The sequence below is a fragment of the Onychostruthus taczanowskii genome, unplaced genomic scaffold, assembly GCF_017590055.1.
Source record: "Onychostruthus taczanowskii isolate IOZ18803 unplaced genomic scaffold, ASM1759005v1 scaffold18, whole genome shotgun sequence".
NCBI lineage: Eukaryota > Metazoa > Chordata > Aves > Passeriformes > Passeridae > Onychostruthus > Onychostruthus taczanowskii.
In genome coordinates, this window is record NW_024499017.1 from 5188321 (window position 1) to 5207042 (window position 18722).

An 18722-nucleotide genomic window follows, 5' to 3' on the forward strand; every position below is an offset into this window, starting at 1 on the left:
AAACTGTAAAAACTGTAGATAAAAAAGACTCCATCAAGTTAGAAAACTAAAGGAGAAAAATGTTTGCACAAGGGAGGAAATGCTCAGGTCAAATGGTGTAAGTCACGTTAGTAAAAATCAAGACTTGCAATGAAATATTCACATTTTTTCCCGGTGGTGTTTCCCACACAACCTACAGCTGAAAAGACAACACAGATAATTTCAGAAGCCAGTACTGAGAAGATGCCAGAGTAGTAAAATATTGCATAAGGACACTGATAAGCCCAGAATTCCAAGTGTACTAAGGTTTAAAGAACTCCCGAGGATCAGAATTTGTTTTTATTTTTACCAAGTGTATTTGCAGTGCATATTTATTAAATGTCAGTGATAACATTCAACATTGCAAACTCCTTTCCAATGGAACAATCAACATGTCAAAACAATACTTTTCTTACCAAGTCCCAGCAGCTTAAAGTGCCTTAGATAAACTGCCACAAGGTTGGCAGGCCTTGCTGGGAGCTAATTTAGAAACTTCTATTTTAAAAACAACCTGTTTCAAACTTTGGGGTGTACTGCTCTGGAAGAGGGCAAGACAGCTGTGGGAAGAATAGTCAGGAGACATAAGCAATCTTTGTTATCCAAACCAGCTCAGCTATGGCATGGGTTAACTGAGGAGAGGAGGGGGTAGCAGAGTGAATGGGAAGATTCACTCAGGATCACAGCACAGGGCAAAATAGCCCCAGAGGAACAACAGATATTTGAGATCAGCCTGAAGTAGCTTCTTTCATCCACAGGAGATGTCTCCTGATTCTGCAGAGGTTGAGTATGAAAGGCATAGCTGTGGAGCAGCTCTTGCTGCTATAGATCACACTGGACCCTCAAGTCTTTCAGGCAATAGATACACACAACACATGAGTCAAACGTGTGAAAGGAGCTAGGGCAGATGTGTTTGTAAAGCCACACTGTTCAGCACAACAAGCCACACCAGTTAAGCAATTCAGCATTGCCCAGGAAAAGCCATCTTCAGCCTCCTTTCTTGCACCACAGATTTCAGGCAGCATTTCAAAAGACAGCCTTGAACCGGCATCCACCCAAATGGAGCAAGCAAAGGACAAGTTAAGACCAGCACCAGATTTACATTACCTTTTTCTGTCTCACATGTTGAACAACCTGTCCACAACTCTGTCATTTCATAAATTCCATCCCCATCTCCTTCACTCCACTAATAAAATCCATCTCAGCTATTTACCTGCTGTCATTCACCTTCATGCTGCCGTCCAAGCACGCCCCCACTCCAGCAGGAAAAGCTGCCCCACCTTAACACTGCTCCCACCAAGCTCACACACCCTGTCTGCCCTGCTCATCTGCTCCTTCCACAGCACTAACACACTGTTAATTATCTCTTTGCCTCTTGCAACCAGCCCTCATTTTGACTGCAAGAACCAGTCTATCAGCATCATCCTCCACCTTTCTTGCTTATTCCACCAGATCAGTCTCTCCAGCAAAGCATTGATGAGTCATTCCTTATTTAAAGGAATATGTTCAATAATTCCACACCAAGATTAAAAACAGAACAGAGGGAAGAGGAAGAATCAAGAAAGCTGCTCTGTATACTTGCCTCCACAAAACCTAAACCAGTTCTTAGAGAAAAGGTGGTGAGAGGGAAGGAGAGACTTTGAACACCAGTTTGAAAAACCGGCTAAACAGGATTTTGGTCATGTAGCTGAGAGTACAAAGAGATTGAAGAGACATGTTTTGCCAGCAGCAAAGCTGGATGAAAGCCAGCACAAGCTGCTGTGTTTTTTACAGATGAATCCCAAGGGACTAAAATAACAGCCCCCTTCGTGTTGCCTTAAATATAGCTGAGCTAAGATGTAGATCTTGGAGAAACAAGAAGAGTCTTCATTAGGCTTTTTCTACAGTTATGATGCACGAGAAACTAAAATAAACATCTGTCTATTTGGATAGTCTCATTTCCCTTACTAAAAATAGCTGTCATCCTTGAGAAAGGCCACTGCATCTGTGCTGTATCTGTGCCTGGCATGGTAATTAAATACTTAGTTCAGTCACAGCATGCACCCATGCTATCAAATTGAACCATTTCTAAAACACCATGGCACTCTGGGGGATTCTTTCTTCAAATCACCTCTGAGAAGTAACAGAAAATTCAGCTGCCCCTTATGCATCAGATTTCCAGGAGCTCCTAGTGAGTCTTTAAAAGAAGATCCTTTCCTTTGTCATGCACAGAATTTTTCTGTTTTGCTTATCTTGGCCCTACTGACCCATCACAGCTAAGACAAGACAAAATCATTCACAGAGCTTCAGAATTAAAGGCATCCTTGCAGTTTAAGCAGGTCTGGAATGACATGCTAAAATATAACATAAAAATCCAGAAAACAGCTTAGCTTGTAGTCCACACTTATGCTGAAAAAACAGCATAGACTCGAATCTATTTTCAAGTAGAAAGATGAGTTATATTTATCAATATTCTTTGTACAAAGAGTGGTCCTCACAGTGAGGGATCTGGCTTCAAATAACTCGTATCAACAGGATGTTACTAAATTGCCCAGAGTATAGAATTTGGTGATTGAAGATGAATACATGGTCTACTTTCTGCCATATCAGCATATCAAAAAGTGCTCGTTTTTTCATCCATGTCATCTTTAGACTTGGGGTGGTGAACAGATCATATTTAGTCCAGTCAAAATTGGAGACATGAGACAGAGATGATAATTCTTTTGGTTTAAAACCTGTCAAAAGACTTTGAACAGGTTTAGCATTCTAGATTTGTGTTTTGCAAAAAACTTCAAGCAAACAAAACAAAAACTACCAAAACAAACAAAAACCCTGACAATAAAACTTTTTCAGGAATGATGGCTTTGGGTCATTATTAAAAAGAAAACTTTCAGGAATAACTTAGAAGAAAAGTTTTTTTGGCTCACTTAGGACTTGCATTCTGATATATTCTCTTGAGATTAAAAACCCCTCATATTACTAAAATGAAACTGTTCTAGAGAAAGTGAAAATAAGACTCACAGATCTGTAAAGTACCCTGGGAAGAAAAAAAGTTTCATCTGAGGCACATAAATATGCACTGCTTACACCTCCTTTGTGCAAACCTATGACTAAAGCCATACTGTTTATAACCATGGATGTTTTCCAGGGTAACTTGTATTTTAAAAAAATAATCATCACTTATTAGACATTACTGCAATTCACAACATTAGAGCTTTAGACTCTCTTTCAGGCCTTTGGTGTGAGTCATTCTTCGCTTGTAGCATTGAGCAGACAACAATGATCAGTCTTCTTTCAGTTAACAGCAGCATGGAAAACAAAGGATAATCTTCAAAAAGGTTTCACTGAAGATTTTCTATTCCCAGTTCTGTTTCAACAGGCAAAAGGTACTGCAGTTGTTGCCTCAAAGCCTGATTTTATGCTAAGTCCTCTACAATTTATTCCAGAGAACACCCAAACCCAATTATACAGTTGCAGGTGTGGTTCCTGAAAGGAGGTCTCAAGAAGTTGAACAATGAAAGAGGCTGCTGAGAGAAGTTGCAGGTTCTTCATCACTGAAGATATTAAAGACCCAAATGGCCATGGTCTTTGGCAGCCTGCTCAAGTGTCCCTGCTTTCAGGGCTTGGGCTGGACAACATCTATAGGTGCATGCCAGCCTCAGCTGTTGTGTGACTCCCACCACTTTGGACTCTCTTTTGCCCACTCTGCAGCTCCACCAAAGATCAGGACACCAATGGCACCACACTGTGTGCCTGAGGGGCTGGGGGTGTTTGGGAAAGGACAAGTTTTCCAGGATGGGGGGAAGTGAAGGAGACCAAAAGTTGAGATGCCACTAAAACATAAGCAAGATTGGAGCACCACTGAATCCTGAAGTTTTTCTGAAGGCTTAAAGGGTCTAATACAGCATGAGAAAAGTCAGGAGTAACAAGCCATGGCTTTGGTATACAAAGCTTGCACACACACAACATACCATGACATGTCAGCCTAGGGAAATATTTTCACTTGGACTTCGTGCCTCAGCTCCTACACCCATGAGGGTTTCACATTTATTTACAATACTCTCCATGAGCAGTCTTCTGCTCCTTCACTCTTCCAACCCTGGTGATAGTGTCACCCTTATCCACGCAATGAAGGAATTTAAAGCATGTCAATACTACTGGGAGGTGCACAGACTGCGTTTCAGCACTATTTACAAGTATGATAACCCTTTATTGTGCTGGGTAACTTTTTAAACAGAGAATCCTATAGTAAGCCCTTGCCTTTGTTCATCTGTTAACTGATATTCCACATGGCTGATAATGGATACATGGTGACCTTGTGCTGAAATTGCTGTATGAAGAAAAAAAGAAAAAAGTGTAAGCCCCAGTATAGCCACAAGCTACAAATAACTTCTTTTCCCCTTCTACCTAAACAGGGGTAAAAACACCATGTTTAGATACCATTCAGACATAAACATGAAAAAGAAATTGCCCCTTGGTTTTAATTCATTGCAGGGCAAACATGCAGGAGATGACAGAGGCAGCCCAGGTCCATTCACTAGAAATGTTCAAAAATAATATTGCCAGTTGATTTCTGCTATTAGGAGGAAGGCAATTATTTGCTCTACTGAACACTAATGCCTGAGATTATTTAGTGACTGCAGACTAGCTTGGACAAAAGCATGGGGTCCATTTCCAGCTTGCCAGAGAATCTAATTTTGCTCAGTATGACCAGTCAAGTTACACCTTATACCTTATATTTCTTGATGGCCTAGAAACTACATTAAATAACAGAAGGACTAATCGGTCACAAAGCCCACCACAAATGTACTCAAGAGAGATATTACATAGCCAAAACCAGTTAGAGTCCAGATCCATCTTTGGAATTTGCAAGTGTAAGAGCAAATTTGCCCTACTAAGTCTCAAGGAGAGGCAGGATGTGGCACTGAGCTTCAAGCACTGGAGACTGCCTTCTTCTCAAGTACATTATGCTGCTTCTTGCTACCTGGTAATCTGCTGTCACCTTGTCTTCTTTCCTGAGCAGAGGTCCAGACCCCGTGCTGCACATCCTGCTGCTTCTCTAGCGCTTCCAAAGCAGTTTCCTCCACACCAGCTGCTTAAACAGACAAACTCCTGTTGTTGCCTCTCTCACAGAAAGAAATTAATTCTTTTCCACTCATGCTGTGAGCAAAATGTGACAACAGGGTCTCAGCTATCTTAGGCTTGGGGTTCTGCCATGAAATTCCAATCACAAATCTTCAAAAGCAGTAGTAGTTGAAAAATACAGAATTATGTTTTTAAGTGTATTTATGATATTCACTTTTACCTTTTACTTTGTTGGAAAGCTGAAGTTACAGGAAATAATACCACCTTGTCCTCCTCCTTGTTGTCACCTCACAGGTCACCAAAATTCTCTCAAGAGAAAAAGGCCTACAGACACCTCTTATAATTACTGCAAAACCTCAAGGGGGGGAAATGGAAGGTATTCTTCAAGTTTACTGCATCCTTCTAGTCAATAAAACAGAGAAAATTCCTTTAAAATTCATTATACTCCTTCAGAATAAATAGAGGGACTGGCAACTTTAAACTTAGCTGGTGAGAGTAGCCTACAGCTAATTTCCTGCATAAAAATAAGTTTGTTTAGAGTTGTTCAGCAACAGGTGGAACATGAAATACAGAAACAGAGCAAAAATTGTCATGGTCTGTCTGTCCAGTGACACTCTGTGGAGCATAGAAAACAGACCATCGTTACTCAGGGCTGTGGTAAACAGTTTTAAAGATGAAACTTCCACATTATTTCTTTCTGTGGTTCATTTTAATTGGACCTGGGTCTTTGTGCAGCAAAGTAAACAATAGCTAACTAGATGCTTTAATTCTTCCTAGGAAAGAATGCAAACATCTAGCCTTCTGCCATGACAAAGATCTGTCCAAGCCATGCCACTTGAGCATTTTATGACCATTTTTGATTAATTATTTCTTAGATGGAAGTTTGAAACACCAGATTATTTGCATGCTTTCCAGCTATGGTATCTACAGCATCTAATTCAAGTAATGCATTAAGCATAAAAGGCAAGACCATGGCTCAGGCCATCTGAATGTCACAGCAATCAGGTCACAGGCTTTTATCTTCAAAAGCACAACCTGTTTTAATAAGAGAGTGTTGAAATATGCAGAGTACTCCACAAATAAGCTACTTGAAGTTAGCCTTGTGTAAGATAAAGCACCCCAGCCCAGCAACATAAGAATTTCAGAGTTTGTGGACTTACTTTACTACTACATTATGTGTCAGTAAACTGCTAAATATAGAAACACTTACTGAGATAAACTATGTTTTCACTTTAAATTAATCTGTGTGAAAGAGGCCATAGCTATCAAAACCAACAAAATAACACAAAAATATATGTCTTGCAAAATATGTAATCAATTGTTAGTACAGATTATTCATAAGTCTGATTTTAAGCAAAAAGAAAATTCTGAATACTACTAACACAAAAAAATCCCTACTCTGTCAACCTTTTACCTACATTTCAAGCAGGTTCACAATGGTGCCTCACAGTCCTCACAGGCTGCTTGCTATCAGCTCAACTCACAGAGCAAGTCATTATAGCCTGAAAGACAAGGTTGAACATACTTTCCAAACTCTAGGTTTTAATTAATGCCATGACTGCAACATTTCCCAAAGTCTTGATATAAGCACAAGCTCTCTCTCAGTGTTCTATACCTCCCCCACTCCCACTCACCTCTGTTTCAAGGACAAACTTTCATTAGCAATGTGATCTTTAGCACTGGCTCTATTGACTGTAATGCTTGGTACTGCTCTATTTACTCAACACTACCTCATTGTTTGTAGTGCAAGCTTAACCAGTTGTAGGAGAATAGCCAATGCCTGCAAAATTAAAGCATTTTTTTCTAGTAGGTTGTTTCTCAAGTTTTTTTTTGTAGTAATAAGCAGGGAAATTAAAAAGATGAGGCAACACCAAAAGAATGAAGAGACACTTATCACCTACAACCCAGTTTCCTGCATAATTTTCTCATACTGCTGCCTCTCCATTAAACGTGTACTGTAAGAATATCATAAGCGTGGACTTTCCTGAATAACAGCCTTGAAATCTATGGAGTATCTTTGCTTATATAAGAATCCAAGTGATTCTTGATCAAACTCTTACAAATATCAGCAAAAGAAAGTCAAACTTTCTTAAATTGACCCTGTTTTGCTTTGTAAATGGGGGAGTGTTCCCTTTCTTGTACAAACATGCTTTCACAAATACATAAAGGACAAGTGGAATTAGATCCCTAAATCAGTATACCTTCAATCACTCAAACTTTCCAGTCACAGATTAGGGCAAGGATCAAGAATTGGTAATGACTCATATGGAAAAATGAGAGTAAGAAATTATTAGAGATATGATTTTAGCAGTTCACAACTGAGTAAGAACAAAATGTACACTTGGCCTTCCAAGGGATTCAGACCTGCTCAACACAGAACAAGGACATTAATGGTTACACTATTTGGATGTTGCTTCCTCTTACAGAACTGCATCCTCCCTTTCAGGTAACTTACTCCTTCCAAAGTGAGTTCCTTGTGACCAAAAGACTTGACTTGTGTTTGTCTGAATGCGGAGCAAGTCACAGATTCTTGTGATCAAATCTTAGCATCTGAGACTTATAGAGAAAGGGTGTTGATTTATATTTTTTGTTTCTTTAAGCATAACCACAAGAACAGCAGTTTTCTTCTGCCCTTCATATTGATAAGGTGCCTTTTGTTTCTTTAAGCATAATCACAAGAACAGCAGTTTTCTTCTGCCCTTCATATTGACAAGGTGCCATCTCACATGCTTTACAACAAGATGAAGTCCTGTGTCATTTTAATTCTGTTGTAAGAAATAACACTGAGACACTCAAATTATCAATCAAGCAAACTGCAAAACTCTGTCACAGTCATATTCTTGTGACAATTATGTATTTCCAACTCTCTATCTTTCATGATCCCCCTCCAATCCAATAGTATTTGATTCAAGAGTGTGTTATACATCTTGTGTATTTCTTAAGCTCCAAAGTTAACTTAAATCAACTTTCAGCTACAATAAGGTCTGGCTACACAGCAAACCTCCATAGGGTTTTTTTCACTTTTATTTTTCAAGTAACATTACTATAGTTCTACTTTCCTCTTAGTGCAATTCACTGCAACAGACTTACTTACCAGGCAAGTAAACACCTTTACAGAAATTACAGCAGAATTAATTCCACACACTGCCAATGTCGACACAGCTCATTGTAATGTTACAGCACAAGTTTACATTTCTCTAGAATAAGAGCCAGAGAATGGAAACCTCACTGATTAAGTTTTGATTTGAATTCAATAAGAATGATAACAAAATTCAGAGACTGTCCTAGAACTCTAGTAACAGAACCTTTCATTTTAAGCTAACAGGTGTCCAAAATCATCACAGGAGCCAAGTTTTTGCAAGAAGGAATACAAATGTTGCTTAACCTTATGTTTCTATCTAATATTTTAATGTTAATAAAATATCCATTTCTCAATCCTTTTTTGCCACACTCTGCCCATTGCAGATCTATAAAGAAAGGCAGCAGGAGGAAAGAGAAACAAAAATATTTTGAAATAGAAGTTTGGGGGAAGTGAGAGAGTTGGTTTTAGTTGTTTTATTTTGTCTCTCATCACAAGGGGCGATCATTTGAATTTCAACTTCCAATACCTTTTGCTTAATATTTATCCCATAATTCACATCTATCTTCACAGCATGTGGATTTAATGCATGAGGGACAAATAAGCAAAGCAGCTGTTTGTGAACAAAGCAAGAACAGAGGCTATTATGTAGAAGTACGCTAGAGTAAGTTGTGAACAGTTTAAAGAACACCACCACAGATTTATCAGAGCAAAGCAATGAAACATAGCTTGTAGAACAAACATGATTTCTGACTCAAGACTCTCCTAGAACACATGTCAAGGTGTCTTTCAGAGCATCAGTATTTCCCCCCTTCTATTGGAATAAGATTGTAGCTAACAGAAAACAACATGATATCTCTGCAGGAAACAAAAAAGCTTCTCCAGAGCAGATAGGAGGGCAAAGACATGAACGTGAGGGAGAATGACTGGTTTTGTTTCTGATTAAGAGATATAAAATTTCTACTTTTAACCACAGAAATTAAAAAATGAGACAGGGTTGACATTATGATGCAAAAAATTAATATTTAATCAGCATTTTTAGTTCTGGCCACAACACTGCTTTGCTAGCAGTATCAATTCTAGCATCTGTGCATCAGTCTGAAACCCAACTGCTCAGCAAAGTGCTGCAACAGATTGACAGAGACATTGCCCTCGTTTGGCAGCACTCAGCTACCTAAGATCTTCATATATAACTGAAGAGTGTTAGTTTATTAAAAGGGGGGGAAAAATCAAGTAAACCAACATACAGATTGAGGAAGTGTGCAACCCTTTCAAAATGCTACCAGAGGAAGAGAGAAACAGCACAAGTTTGCAGACAATGCAGAGAAATCCACACAAAGTTTTCTAAGCTGCTTCCATGTTAACAGCAAGAACAGACAGAAGCACTGCACATACAATTACTGCCAAAATAATAGAATACAAATCATAGAATCATTCTGTTTGGAAAAGATCATGGAGTCCTACCATTAACCTGATAGTACCAGGTTGAGCATTAAACCATGTCGCTAAATGCCACATCTACATGTTAAAATCCTTTATGCTTCATTTATTCCTCAGCCGCTTTCGAAAACCCTGACAATAATTCATTAACACATTTCCAGTGATTTTTTCAGTAGCTATTTAGAGCAAGTTAGAGGAAAGAAGTTCAAAGTCTCTGAGGATCATGCACTCCAACAATCTTTGTACCAAAATGCTTCTACCCTCTATTTTGCTGTATTTCAATGATATTAGAAAAAAACCTGCAAGAACAATTTCAACAGAAATTCAAGTACTCAGGCATATTATAGCTGTGGAAACATCCAAATGTATTAGTGACACAGTTTACAAACATGGAACAACATCTCTCCCTGTGAAGACAGGCACCTCAAGCTGTTCTGCAAGCTCACAGTAAAGTTTATTGGTCCATATATGCTATTCCCAGACTTGGTAATGAATTGTTACTGTTCAACTTCACCAGAAAATGTAGCAACATCTGCTATCAGAAAAAAGTCTACCCATATCCTCAAACCACTAGGACAAATTATTCACTTTTCATTAATATTGGCACTTCTGGTTTTAAGAGAAGATAGCTCAGCTTGCTAAGGCTACTCCACTTTTACACCAGTAAGAAAAAGAATATGCAGCTTTAGACAAATTATTTTATCTAATTCTCTGCTCATTCAGAAGTGAAACATTGCTAGATACAGGAACAAAACAAGGAAACCTTCCTATTTCTTATAGTGAATACTTGAGGAATTCAGATAAAAGTATTGCAGCCTTTGGAGAAGGTAAGGTCACTGCTTTTCCACACGACATAACAGAACATAAGTGCTGCCAATAACAAATGGATTCACATGATCTACATATGTATATTTCTGTATGCATATATATATAAATATACATCACAGAAGAACTGTTTAAGCTATGAAGCCTTTTCTGGGCTTTTTGAGGTAACAGATTTGTTTCAATAATAATATAATGGGCTAGGTAGTACTGAGAATTTGTGAAGAGAAAAATAGTTTATCTAGGCCATCAGCAATAGATTTGTAACTAAGGTCCTGGAAAAAAATGTTAGCCATAGCTAAAAAAAAAAATAAAAATCCACACTGCAACATCCTACAGCGACAGGAAGCATTAGCACATCCTTAATTCCACACAGTAAATACTGATGACACTCCAAAAAGAAGTATGAAACATAATTTAACCAATCCTCATCTACATTTATCAATGAAAATAGGTAGCTATTGGATGTTATTAAATGTGAAAACTCTACATAAGGCTACCTGTACACTCAGCCCTCCTGTAAGACAGGAATCTTATCACTTACCTACCCTAACAACCTGAAGGCCCTTGTGTCTATCAGGAAATCCTCATCACTCAGTGCTGATGCCAAACCAAGGCCACAGTTTCACATAAATTGCTCAGTGCCCTACCTGTCTTAAAATGTTACCCTCCTTTCACCCACACCTTGGTGCTACAGCTGCCCTTGAGAGAACTTCCTAATCTGCCTTATGTGCATCAGACTCCAAACCAGAACTGCCTTCAACTCAGAGCAGTGCCCTGCTCCAATTCAATCTGCAGCCCCAAAGACTTTGTACTGGCAGAATGCAGGAGGGAGGGCCATATAGCAGCACCTGCCTCAGTGAAAGGTGCCACTGAAATGTTCAAGGGCAGAAACAGCTTAAGCTGGTATCGCCATCAAACGTGTTGGATCATGAAAACACGACCAAAGGGTGTAGTTTCACAGGATGTGAGCTTGGACAGCAAAGCAGTTTTAAGTTCCCACCCCATCTGCTCATTTCAGCGATCCTGTTTGCAGCACAGCTTCACAAAGGGTTTTACTGACACAACAAAAAGATGGCAAAGTCTGGTATAGGGCCAGGGGAGAAGCTGGCTTCACTGCTGAAGCCAAATCTTGTGAAATGACACCCTAAGTGTTTGTTGTGGAAAGAAGAGCCTGTCTAGTAACACTTGCCAAAGGTTTGCCAAACACCTGCTCAAAACCGTCAGAAGTCAGACGCAGAAAATACTCCAAACTCTGTTAGAAGTTTTGCTAAGGTGATGCAGTCAACAAATAATCTGAAGTTGGAAGACCAGCCATAAGACTCAAAAAAAAAAAAAAAAGTCATCCTGCATTTTCAGATTTTTTCTGCAGTTTGAAGACTGAGGGGTGTATTAAAAATAAATTTAAAAAATCATTTATACAAAATGAAGATGTGACAGCTGGCAAGTGAGCCAAGAAAACTTTCTGCTAGCACTTTGTGGAGAAGAAGCTGCAGAACAAGTTTCTCTTTAAAAAAGGGTTGGAACCGGTTTATCAGGTTAGAGGAATTCATGAGTTCTTCCACCTCTCCCCCCATCCCATTTGTTCCCAAAAGCTCATTTAACCAGCTTGTTTCTTGCTGAATTTGCTGAAAATAAATTGCACCTGCAGCTCAGCTGGATGATCAATAAGCATCCAAACATGCTTGAGGGAACTGGCAATCTGTTATCACCTAGTAAAGTGGCAACCACTCAGTATTTTTAATTTGAGCATTATTTAGGGGAATGTAGTGGGGGGAAAGGCTCAGCTTTTTCTTTCTCTCTGTATAAGAATATGAATCAAAATATTCACTGGTGTATTTGATTCAATATATTCAATCAGCAAGACTAGGAGAGTCTTTTACAAAAATTTTTAATATTTTAATGTCAATCCATAGATTAAAGTTGAATGTTTTTAATAGGTCTAAAAGCAAAACTACATGAGAATGTCTCCCTTTTTATGTATATCGTTCAAAGAAATATGGTAATTACAGCTAAATACTGCAGACAGTTCTCCAAAATTATTAGCTCTTCTTAGACTTATCCTTTTTCAGGAAGACATGCAAATATTGCCTTGCAAAAGGAAAGTAACATGTCTTAAGGCAAGTCATGCTGATTCAGCCAGGTTTTCTGTATAGAAGGGATTAAGAAATCCACAACACTTTCAACTTCATATGGGATCTTTAACTTAGAGCCCCCGTGGCTACAATCAGAGAAACACATGAGGATGTCAGCTTTTTGATGACAGTAATGGGGCTGAGAGAAAGGCAAAGTTCATTTTGGTTTTGTTCTTTAAAAGCAAGGTTCCATTCCTGCAAGGTTTCAGAGAGCAACCTGAGAATAACTGCTCTCCCTTAAAAGCTTGCAAAGTGGGAAACTATAAAGATACAGTAGTTAACTAGAAAAATATAAATAACAAGCTAAATAAGCCAGTCCTGTGATTTGAGGATCTGAACAATGAAACCTGGCAAGAATGTCCCAGTCATGCAGGAAGGAAACTATTCCCCTTGCTAAGTAGTGTAGCTGATGCATGTTTAGAGGCTTAAATCACAGGCTCAAGAGAGTTCCAAATACACACTTGAACAAGAGATCTCCCACTTACTTTGTTAAATAAAAGTCCTCAGTTTTCTACTCAGTAGCATTTTGCAACATCTCAGCAGCTGTGAGCTCACCATTACTGGTCTCACATCAGAGGTGAGTTATTAATGCCATTTTGAACTAAATACATCAAGCAAGGTGCTCCCAAAGGACACACCACATTTTATAACTTAGGTAACTATTTCCCTGACATTTGTACATACTCCACCCCCACAAAGGAAAGCTATCACAACACTGCCCATCACCTATGAGAAAGTACAGATGGATCCCGTAACTGCAGTAGTACCTCTGGAATCAAATGCTTGTTACCCTGGACAAGTACAGTATTAAAAACCTTGCAACAAAACATACAGAGCATATGCTGCAGCAAACAGCTTGGTTATTTGGAGACAGTGTGCTTCAGAACCTTGTAAAATTACAACAACCAAAATTTATTGATAAGGAACCATATTTCAGATTATTTCTTAAGACAAACTCAAGTAGTAAGCTGTGCAAGATGCAACATTTTAAGAATATGAAGTAAAATTAAAATTTGATGAAGTGCCTGTTTAAACCAGAGTAAAGACTTGAGCACAATTACAGGCGTTTGGCAGACCCCATCATTGCTGGAAAGTGAACTATACAGCAATGGAAGGAGACTTTCTGTGGTCAGGGGAATAACTCCAGACCCACAGAAGCTGATCTACTGTTTACCAGCTACAAATCACTGATTCAGAACCACAGAATGTTTGAAGTTGAAAGAAGCCTCTGAAGCATGGATAAAAGTTACAATGGATTTGTGCTCAGTGGTTCTTACTTCCCTCTATGTCTAGAGACTGGGAACCTAAGGGAAAAAAACCAGAAGCAGACACCAAAACTTTCATTTACATGATTGACATATGTGCTAAGGTGAGCAATTTTCAGCTGCATCATCAATTTTCTACCACAATCCAGGCAGGGTGTGGAAAGCTAATTTCACGTACTCTATAACATTATCTCAAATCAAGGTACAAGTCTACTTCCTTTTCCTCCTCCTTTTCATATAACCACTTCAACTACCAGTTGCTTTTGCTAATCAAAATGCTTAACTGAGAAAGAAAAAAAAAACCCTGTACGTGTTGTCACCTGACTCATCCTTAAAATACATGATGCAATTAAAATATCCCATGGACTTTTCTTCAAAAATGCAGAAAATTATTTACTATTAAAGAATGTGGAGTTTTGCTTTTTGCCACAGCTGCAAGTAGGAAGTTGAATTAATTCTTTCCTAATTCCCACAGGAGTCAGGACACAGAGGGGAAGGGAAAAGAGTTTAGGTAAGGTGTGTTCCAGCAACTTATGATGGAACTGGCCACATCACAACTGGCATCCAACAATTAACAGCAAAATCATTATTTAGTTGCATAGATATGCAAACAAAAAGGGAAAAAAATTGTTTTTCAAGAGTCTCTACCCACCTACACACAAAGGTAGTATTTCCTTTTATTTGCTAAAGCAGACCCACCTACAGTGCAATTTACGGCAATAAGATACAATCTCTCATAAAGTATTGGGTATAATTAAAGTGTGTCTGTTATAAAGGTAAACAGAGTGTACTAGGCTAAGCTGTTCCAGATGTCTTTAGTGCAAGATCTGGGACAAGATCAAACCTGCAGCTGCACATTTTCACAGGGGTTATTATGGAGCTTTAAAAAAAAAAAAAAAAAAAAAAAAATCACCTCTTGGTCCTGGACTCCAGCAAAACAAATGCAAGTAGAACAAATGCCAATGCTGACAGATTTTAAGCCACGTAGAAGTTACGTGTTCAAAGACACTCCAGAGTGTAGTGTTAACCATGCAGTATCAAAGAGGGTTAGGACCAAGTCTGCCAAGTTATCTGTGTCACCAGAAATTACAGCAACATGAACCTGTTCTACTGCCTAAGCAAGTTTCTTGCTGAAACACACCTACGAATGATTCAGACAAGGTGTGGAAAGGCAGGTTTATATGTTACACAAAAATGCACTATTGTATTTTTCCATTCAAGCACATTTCGTGTATAGAAAGGACAGTCAAAGCAAGCAAACTTTCAGGAACTGCATTATGTGTACATTATTTAAACTAAATTTTTTCAAGCATCTTAAGTCCTCTTGAGCTGTAAGTGTCACACAAATTTTAAATTTACTGTCTCAGTGTGATATTAAATGAGCCAAAGAACAAAACTACAGACATCAGAAAAAAATCAAACCAAATCACTTTATAACCCACTCATTAATCTCATCTAGAAGAGAGTGACACACAACAAGCATAGCTGATGTTACATGAAAGATTTTGAAGATTTTAGCCGATTTTCGGAATAACAAATGAGAAAAAGTTTTTCAATACCCATTAGAGCAGTGAATGTGTAGATTAGAATGCACCATGTGACGTTTGAAAGTTTGACTAGCACTGTTTTATTAAGCAGTACTTTTACTAGCCTACTTTTTCAAAGCTTAAGAGAAACTTGGAATAAAAGTAGACCCATCAAAAAAAAAATAGAAGTCAGATCTTCCAAGGACTCATAGCATCAGCTCAAATACTCTGGTATCATACATAGCTGTTTCAGAATTATGGAGTTCCCATTTCAAATGGTTCAGGTCTCTTTTGGGTTAGCTTAAAAACAAGCCTGAAAACTTGCTAGTGATTTCAAGGTGAAGGACAAAACTGAAGTCTGTTTTCTTTTTCAAATCCATTAAATTTCATTCACAAGCTTCACCCTGAAGATCCCTTGCTCCCAAAAGCAGCACCTCACCTGTTGAAGAACCCGGTCCAGTGGTTCAGCTTTGCCCAGTCCCTCTGGTGTTAAGCCACTGACTTCGCGACACTGGTCACTTAAGTCCAAGTTGTCTGCTTTCACCAGGGATTTGTGTAGCGTTCCTACCTAAAAACATTCAAGAAATTATGGACAAAAGTGAGGAACAATCGAAAGAGCTCTTTATAGCATTGTGTTGAGACTGAAGAAAAATCAGAAAGGTGCAGTATCACCTCCCGATAAATGCCAGGAGAAAACTCATTTGTCTATTTCACAAATCGAAACCTTTGGCCGCGGTTTCTCTCCCTCCCACCCCGGAGAGCCACGCTCTCTGCTTCGGAGTATCCAAGCCCATTTTCATGGGAGGCCTTTCGCAGTTAGCACCGACTTTTGCGGGAGTTGTTACGTACAAAGGGAAGATCACTTAATATTAAGGCAGTTTTGTGAATCCACTAATGAAATTGATAGTCCTGTTTGTTTTATCAAAGCCCTTCATCTCTAGGGGGTTATTTATGATAGGGCTTTTGGGGAGAAAAAATACTAGAGATGACTTTTAGGTTGGCCTAAGAATTAAAAGAAGTCAATATTCTCTTAAAGGTTATCCAAACATTGGTTAAACAAACAAAAAGCAGGCCCAAAGGGTCCAACGGTGACCGTGAGCCGGCTCCCAGGGAAGGGAGCACGCTCGGAGCCACCCGGGGCAGCTTTTTGTTTTAAAGATTCAAAAGTCCGTAGACATCCTCGAAGCTACACATGATTTAAGGCGGACGGGGCAGTAGGGTGTGGAAGCGGCCAAACTTTCTTTAAAAGTTACTCCTTCCCTCGAGACGGAACAAAAAGGAGCCCCCCGGGCAGGGAATGCCCCCCGGGCAGGGAATGCCCCCCGGGCCCTCCCCTCCCTCGGTGCATTTGTGAAATGAACAAACGGCTCCGGGAGGGCGCCGAGCGCCCGGGAGAGCCCGCTCGCCCCGCGCCGGGGAACGCGCCCTCGCCCCGGATATCGAAGCCATACCTTCTTGTTCTGTAGATCCACAACTTGCCACACCAAGAGAATTAGTTCCCTCTCATCCGAACCCAGTTTAGCCCCATATGCACCAGCTGTTGCCCCAAACAACACCACCAAAGAGTCACTGTGCGAAGCCGTCATGACCACAGGGGGAAACAACTACAATCAAAAGCAGAGGTCAAAAAAAAAAGAGAGGGGGGGAAAAAAAAAAAAAAACACACAAAAAAAAAAAAAAAAAGCAAAAGAAAAACACACTAACAAACAAGAAAAAAAAATAAAACCAAAAAAATCCCACAAGGCTCACCCCCTACCTCCAAGTAATCAAAGGGAAAATAAGCGAACGAGAAGTCACAATATAAAGAGGAGAGAAAGAGCTATTTAGGAGGTCGGGTGTTTGAGGAAAAAAAAAAAAACATGGAGAAAGAAAGCTCCCATCTCTACCTGTTCCCGGTGATCTCCTTCCCGGGGCCGATTGGGAGGTGAAATTAGCAAGCTGTGGGTTCCTTTCCCTCTGACATCATGGCAGAAGCTCAGTCTGGGCTTGGGTGCTTTTTTTCTCTCTCTCTCTCTCTCTCTCTCTCTTTTTTTTTTTTCCTTCCCTCTTCCCCTTCCCCTCTCCTGAGTTACCTGCCCTTGGTACAGCTCATGTGACTCTAGTCAATCTCCCAAAGGGACAAGGCCATTGGGCCTCTGGAAAAGGTGTAGGAGGGACGGAGGGAGAATCAACGCCTGGCTGATCCGGCCTGATTGGTTTTTGAAGGAGATCAGAGGCAAACTCCCTTTCTCTGTTGAATTCTGCCTGCAGGAAGTGCCTCTACCTGCTTTCAGTTCAGCGGGTCCCGCCCGGCGCTGGGCGCTCGGGCTCTGCGCGCTCGGACCCTCGCCCGGCTCGGGCCAATCTGAAGGACGTTCGAGAGCCGTGGCTAAAACACAATTTGTGACTTAGCACTGAATTCCACGAAAGAAAAGTCTTTACCTGCTTCTAAGTATTTGCCCTTTGTGCACGTTGCCGTGTGTGTATCCAGCTACCGACGCCAACGCTAATGTGTAATGGAAGTGCTGCATTCCACAGGGATTTTTAAGGGATATTCCAATTCCCAATTTAGGCCCTGTCTTTCATACAGTTTGTAAAGATGGGTCTTAGTAAAACAATTCTTTTTGTGAAAGAATGTATCTAGGAAGTTTAGAAAAAACACAGTGTAAAGACCTGCATTTTCTCTCCTACAAGTGCTCAACAAGGAGCTGATTCCTGGGCATTAACTGCAGTCCAAGGTGGGCAGCTTTTATCCACTCCTCTCTCTTCCACTGGTGAGACTACAAGGGAAACCACTGCCTAGTTCAGCTGCTAGGAAAACACTTCTGCTCAACAGCAGCAGCAATATTTGTAACACCGGGGACTGAGAAAATTTTCAGAGATATTTTCAAACTCAAATAGATTTTAAAGCAGAAAAAAAAAATCAAAAGGTTTCTAAACTCTTTTGGAACTTATTTCTCCTACTGCCACCACTGATGAGTTACTAATGATTTTTAAAGGCCAAGTGCTGCAAGTTAAACGAGTCATAATTTTTCTTTTGTTTAATTAAGTCTTCAGTTTATACTTCAATATTAGTGTTATGCTGAATGAAAATTGGTGCTACTATTTAGCTACTGATGTCTGTCCTGGGAAAATGAAGAGCTGGACATTTAACTGTGAATATTTGATTACTTAAATTATTAAATCACATTTTCTCATCTTTTAACATTCCAATTTTTTAATTAATTAATTATAGCAGTTATTATGGACCTCCTTCTGGCAAGCACTGATTCCTCATGCTAACACCAACAGCAAGACTAATACCATTTATTTCAGTGAAAACAAACTACAGTTCAAGGATGCTCTCCGATGTGAGGTATCTTAGAATTCACGTGTTACAAGTAGTTACCTGACAGAG

General features: G+C 39.6%; 1 protein-coding gene across 4 annotated transcripts in view; it reads right to left on the bottom strand.

Moving 5' to 3' along the window:
* Nucleotides 1-16932, bottom strand: part of ESRP2 (epithelial splicing regulatory protein 2) — a 40741-nt gene extending 23809 nt beyond the window's left edge. For all 4 annotated transcript variants that reach the window (XM_041400713.1, XM_041400717.1, XM_041400716.1 and 1 more), the window contains exons 1-2: nt 16798-16932; nt 15786-15914 (exon numbers count right to left, since the gene is read on the bottom strand). In XM_041400713.1, coding sequence (XP_041256647.1) covers nt 15786-15914; nt 16798-16932 — 264 coding nt within the window. The remainder of the gene's footprint in view (nt 1-15785; nt 15915-16797) is intronic.
* Nucleotides 16933-18722: the final 1790 nt, after the last annotated feature.